Below are 5,733 nucleotides of genomic sequence, written 5' to 3' on the forward strand. Positions count from 1 at the left end.
AGCGCTGCGTAGGCTGGCTGTCCCGGGCTATCAATGCCCGAGTCTCGCTGCGCGACCACCCCGGGATCGTCGTAGCCCAGGTCATATGGCCAGGGCTCGCCGTTTCCACCGGTCTTACTCCAGACCTCGCTGGTGGACCGCTCCGGGGTTCGCCATGAGCCGCACCAGGTAGCTTAGCTTCGACGTTCCTTGTCCAGCTACCAGCCCCGCTCAGCTCGCACTGTCTCGCGCCAGCTAGTGAGTTCTCCGCCGACCGCCTGTCACGTGCCCTCTGCCTCGTCTTTCACCCCCGGCTCCCACAAAGTGTAGAGCGCCTGGGGCCGTCGGTGTATTTGTCTCGTCAACGCAGAAAAAGAAAATGAAAGAAAAACTTCCAGTATCTGCTCATTTCTCAGTTGTTGTTTAACGAAATGTGCCATTTTAGGACGTTTTTATTAAAAAGAGAGAAATTTATTTACACAGGAAGAGGTCAACATGCTCTCAAGGCTGATTCGCAGCTTCGCGAAAAAAAGAAAGAGGAGGTTTGCGTGGGAAACTGGAAGTGACGAAAAAAGAAGTATGGGTGGACATCTGTGCCGAAGTATCAGCCAACATCTATGCCGCCACCACCTACCACGCCAGGACTGGACAACGCAGTGCACTTCAGCCGCCAGCCGGGCACGCCTTCCGACGGGGATCTAAAAGGGGGCCCTCCATCGGCAAGCGAGATGGGGCACGTTACCGCCAAACAAGCCATGACACAGATCCGTTTGCTTCTTCAGATGCTCCAGGCACTGGCTCTCCCGAAGGCATATGTGACCGACCTGTCCGAAAGCAACGACATCGAGTGTGGGATTTGTTTCCCGAAGTATGAGCCGACATCTGTGCCACTACCGTCTACCCCGCCAGAAAAGGACAACGCAGCACACTTCAGCTGGCAACCGGGCACGTCTTCCCATGAGGATCGCTAAAAGGAGCCACCGTCGACGCGCCATGGGGGAACGTCACTGCCAAACAAGCCATGACGATGACCCGTTTCTCGCTTCAGGTTAGTTACCTCTACGGTCGGCTATGTTTCCACAGTAACGATTCGTCTTTGTGCATGGTGTCGTGCCTCAACGATGATGTTTGTTCCTGCCTGAAATCGCTGTGTTGTTATTGGACTCAGTATTGTACCGAGTTGAGTTCTGTTGCTTCGCTCTTGATAATGCTCTTAGTAATGTTGGGCGGGTTAGCACTATGGCCTTAGCAGCTGCTGCTCCGTTAAAACCCAAAATCAATCAATGATGGGCGACACCGAATCCAACCCCTGTCCTTTAGTGATAGCTAGGTTATTGCTAGCATTTTAGATACTCTTCAGCGAATTGAGGCTACTCACAATGACGTGCTGACGAAGGTCATGGCTTTTGAAAACGAACAAAAAAGCACGAATTCTTCAGTGAGTCAACTGCTTGCAAGAGGAAATCCAATCGAGGCAGAACTATCAGAAGCAAAACCGTGTTCAGCTCTTCTACGCAAAACAGCACGTCTGATAAGCTGGCTAATGTTCAAAAGCAATGTGACGACCATCAACATAGACTTCTACGATGTAATTCGTTATTTATTGGCTGCCCTTACACTGTGTCTGGAAGTTGGAGCCAATCGGAATAAAAAGTGCTCGCGTTTTTTCCGAAAAGTTTGGAATCCAGTTGGGCCCTGCCAATCTTGAAAGGTCACAACGTTTCGGACAGTTAAAAATAGGCAAGAAAAGGGCGATAATTGTCAAATTTGCTTGTTTTAAGGATAAGGAGAGTACCATGGCCTCCGGGTTTAAATTGAAGGGAGGTGTCTTTGTTGTCCGTGAAGCTTTTTATGCTGTAGTACGGCAGGCTAGAACCAGGCTGTTCGCGTACAGAAAAAGCCTAAAGGTTTCATTTAAATTGCGCTTCAAGAAATTGCACGCTTTTAGTAAGCGCTATTTCTTGGACCAATAATCCCAGTCTGTTGATGAGCGAAGTGCGTAGCACAGAAAACAAAATGTAAAGAAAAATACAATTAGCGCTCCTCGTATTGATCTTTGTGATAAAAAAAACTTCCTTTTTTTCCCTTTTTACTAACATACGCAGCGTTACACTAATCCGCGATAATTTTGGTGCTGCTTAGAAGGTACTGGATCCGATATTTTTATATTAAGAGAAACGTGGCTTAGTCCCAGTGTTGATGATAAGAAAATAATCTTTTCCACAATGACGAGTGGAACATTTTTCGGTTAGACAGAGGCTCTCGAAGAGGGGGAGGCGTGCTCATTCAATAAATATGAATTTTTCGTGCTTTGATATAGGGCCTGTAGATATAACCATTGCATTTTCCATTGTATGTGTTTGTATGCCATCTGGTGAGCTTATCGTAGCCGGAGTTATACCCCTGCCAGACGGGCACCTAAAAGGACCTTTACGCCAAAGGCCTTCAGGATTTTCTAATGACCTTTACGTTCTGCCGTGCCAGACGGCACAAGTAAATGTCATTTAGAGGATGTTTACAGCGATTGAACTCCCGCAGCTCGTTCAAACGCATAAAGCACGTTCACGCCAGAAAGATAATATTTCCGCGATATAAATAATTTTTTAAAGTTTTACTAAAGCAAACAAAATATTAGAAAAAACAAAATGACGAGTATAGTGGAGTGATTACAACAATGTCTGCTTTATGCCCATGCACAGTGGTTTTTTGGCAATTAGCGGCAACCCTGAGCGTCGCCCGCTCGCTCGGAGGTATCGGAGGGGCGTTGCCAGGTTCCCTTGCTCGGTCCTTTTGCTCAGTGCGCGCACTCCTTCCCGTTCTTTACGCTTTTGCCCTGTTCAGTTCGGCGTCGTGCTCGCGCTCGAGTTTCAACGCAGTTGCCCCAGTTTGTTCCTTCGATGGATCTTCCTCCCGATGTTGATCCGGCTACGATGGACCCTGCGTCTCGTGTCGCGTTCCTGGTGTGCCTGCACAACCACCATGAAAGTGGTTTAGCATCGCTGAATAGTTCTTTGTCGTCGATCACGGAGGCTTTGACGTCGATCAGCTCCGACGTTCAGTCTGCCCGACGAGAAACTGATTTCCTCGAGGAAAGGCTTCTTGCAAACAGCCTGGTCATCGCTGCAGCGACAGCAGGAGAAACGACCATGCCGCGGAGCGTCCAAGCGTACTTTCGGGGTGAACGATGGTTTGAGGAGACGCTACCGAACCTGCCGGAGAGCCACTTCAAGCAGGCTTTCCGGGTGATGCCGGCGACCTTTCGGTACATCGTGGACGTTTGTCGGCCCCACATGGAGCGCCAGGTCACCCCTATGCGCCCCACTATATCGGTCGAGAAACGAGTTGGAGCTGCGCTCTACAAGCTGTGTTCCAGCGCGGATGACAGGACCGTCGCCCACTTGTTTGGCCTGGGGCGGTCAACGGTCAACGATAATTACAAAGAGTTCTGCCACATCGTCGTTTCCGAGCTGGAGCGCGACTGGTTCAAGATGATGACCGCCGCCGAACTCCCCGACCACGTCCGCGAGTTCCAGGCTGCCCTGGAATTTCCACAGGGCATAGCCGCGCTGGACGGCTGCCACTTCCCCGTGTCGCCACCTAAGGTCAACGCCAGCGACTACTACAACTACAAGGGCTGGTAAGTACACTAATTAAAAAAAAAATAGCTGCGTTATGGATTTCAGTAGAGTAGATTGTTGGGCTAGTTCGTTTTGGAACTTGGAATACATTTTAGCGCCCAAAGCACAAGGACACAAAGACGAGAATCGCACTGTGGCGTCCGATTCTCGTCTTTGTGTCCTTATGTTTTCAGCGCTAAAATGTATTCCGCGTTTAATGAGGTGGAAATGACGAAACATTACCGAAACACGAGGTGCTAGCAGGTGATTGTTAGCTTGTCATTTTCAATAATGTGCCGTGCCAGCTCTGATAATGTGTAAAAATTTTCTTTTTGAATCTACAGCTTTAGGAAAACCCGAAGCCTCACGTATTATGTGTGAAAAACTGACGCATGCATTGTCTTTTTTTTCTCCAGGTACAGCATCATTCTCCTGGCCCTTGTAGACCACCGGTACCGGTTCCGGTACGTCAACGTGGGGACGCCAGGGCGGTGCCACGACGCGCATGTCTTTCGGAGGTCGGCACTGGCCAAAATTCTGGAAGGGCCAACGTTTACAACACCAATGGTCACCATCAACGGGACTGCCGTGCCGCCACTGGTTCTCTGCGACCAAGCCTTTCCTCTGACGTGCAACATGCTGAAGCCATACGCACGCAAGAATGTCGCGGGACAGTCTCCGCAGGAGAAGTTCAACCGGCAACTGTCGTCTGCACGTAGGGTCGTGGAGAACGCCTTCGGCAGGATCAAGGCACGGTTCCGCTTCATCATGAAGCGGCTGGAGTGCGACGTGGACAACGCCCGCTTCGTTATACGGGCTTGCTGCACGTTGAATAACATCTGCGAGCACTTCAACGACGGCGTGGAGTCCCAGTGGCTCACCGAAGTTGGCACGGAGGCCCGCCTCTACGAGCAGCCAGTCTGCAACACGGATGCCGTGGCAGGCAATGGTTCGAGTGTCCGGGACTCCATTGCTGCCTACCTTCACCAGCACTAGAGTGAAGAGCGAAGCAAAGGCCCTTTCGAGTTCCACCGGAACGAAGGCCCTTTTGAGGACCAGCAGAGCAAAGACCCCTTCACCACCACAGAAGAAAAGGCCCTTTTGAGCGCCAGCAAAGGCCCTTCTCAGGGCCAAAAAAATTTGGCTTAGAGCTGACTTCTTTCGATGCCTCCTCCCGTTGTCTCAAATGAAGTAAAACCGCAGTATTTCTTTGAACATTTCAACCATTTTTCAGTTTTTATCTTTTTTTTATGTCTGAATGAAGACGGTAGAGGTGTGCACGTTTCAACTTTGATGCCCCATCTGGCAGGGTAGCACGAGACACGGTTTGGGCACAAGTTCCAGGCCGAAGGCTTCTCAAAAGAGAGTTGAAACTTTCTTTTGAGTCAATAACGTAGTACTTGTGTCCACTCTGCATTCCTGTCTGGCCTATCAGTACTAGATGTGGAACTCGCTAGGTACTATTGGTGAGGAGATCAAGGCCTGCGTGTTTGCTCCTCTAAACATAATCAATAGTAGATCCCCTTAGCACCCTTTAGGTAGCCCGGATGAGCACCATCGTCTGCTCCATTGCCTGCTTCAGTGGTCATGCTCAGAACAAGCTCACATTAACAAGCTGCTAAGACCAGCAACCAATGGTGTCGCGAGAAATTACATTAGTAGGCTGCTAATACAGGCAATCTTGTAGTTGTATTCACATTTCAAATAACTGTGGAAGCTCTCTATCGCACTCTGCAGTCGCACACACACAGCTGTGGCCGCCAGTGAACGAGACGTAGTTGCGACGTGACCCATACTCTCGTCAAGCTTCGGGCTGTTTGCCGCTTGGGGCGGGTCAGGGATCTACTAACCAAAAGTCATGCGAAGGCCTTGTCTTCTAAGTGGTATTGCTCCAACCCATTTGTTGTCCCCACACCTCGGTGTTTACCCGACACGTCTGTGGACATGCCCACAGGCCTTGTGGTCATGTTCGCCTCATCTTCTGCAATAGAGCGCAGGGTAGTGTAACATACAAATACTAACACGAAACAAAGTCACGTTTATCGTTGGTGCCGGATCTCTCCCGAAAGCAGTTGTCGGAGAATGCGAGCTTCACCCACTTCGGCTTTTGTGCCGAGCTGGGCATATGCACCTTGCA

At 50.1% G+C, this 5,733-nt stretch overlaps 1 protein-coding gene across 1 annotated transcript; it reads left to right on the forward strand.

The window, feature by feature from the left end:
* Window positions 1-3,467: 3,467 nt before the first annotated feature.
* Window positions 3,468-4,654, forward strand: LOC120846305. The gene is made up of 2 exons (XM_040218026.3): window positions 3,468-3,616; window positions 4,013-4,654. The coding sequence occupies exons 1-2, from the start codon at window positions 3,468-3,470 to the stop codon at window positions 4,590-4,592; spliced, it is 729 nt and encodes a 242-aa protein (XP_040073960.1). The 3' UTR covers window positions 4,593-4,654.
* Window positions 4,655-5,733: the final 1,079 nt, after the last annotated feature.

The sequence above is a fragment of the Ixodes scapularis genome, unplaced genomic scaffold, assembly GCF_016920785.2.
Source record: "Ixodes scapularis isolate PalLabHiFi unplaced genomic scaffold, ASM1692078v2 PGA_scaffold2__306_contigs__length_199485367, whole genome shotgun sequence".
In the NCBI taxonomy this organism is placed as follows: domain Eukaryota; kingdom Metazoa; phylum Arthropoda; class Arachnida; order Ixodida; family Ixodidae; genus Ixodes; species Ixodes scapularis.

Coding starts and splice junctions, on each gene's coding strand:
- LOC120846305 (XM_040218026.3), top strand. CDS start 3,468: ATGATGACCGCCGCCGAACTCCCCGACCACGTCCGCGAGTTCCAGGCT. Junction 3,617..4,012: donor TACTACAACTACAAGGGCTG/GTAAGTACACTA, acceptor TTTTTTCTCCAG/GTACAGCATCATTCTCCTGG.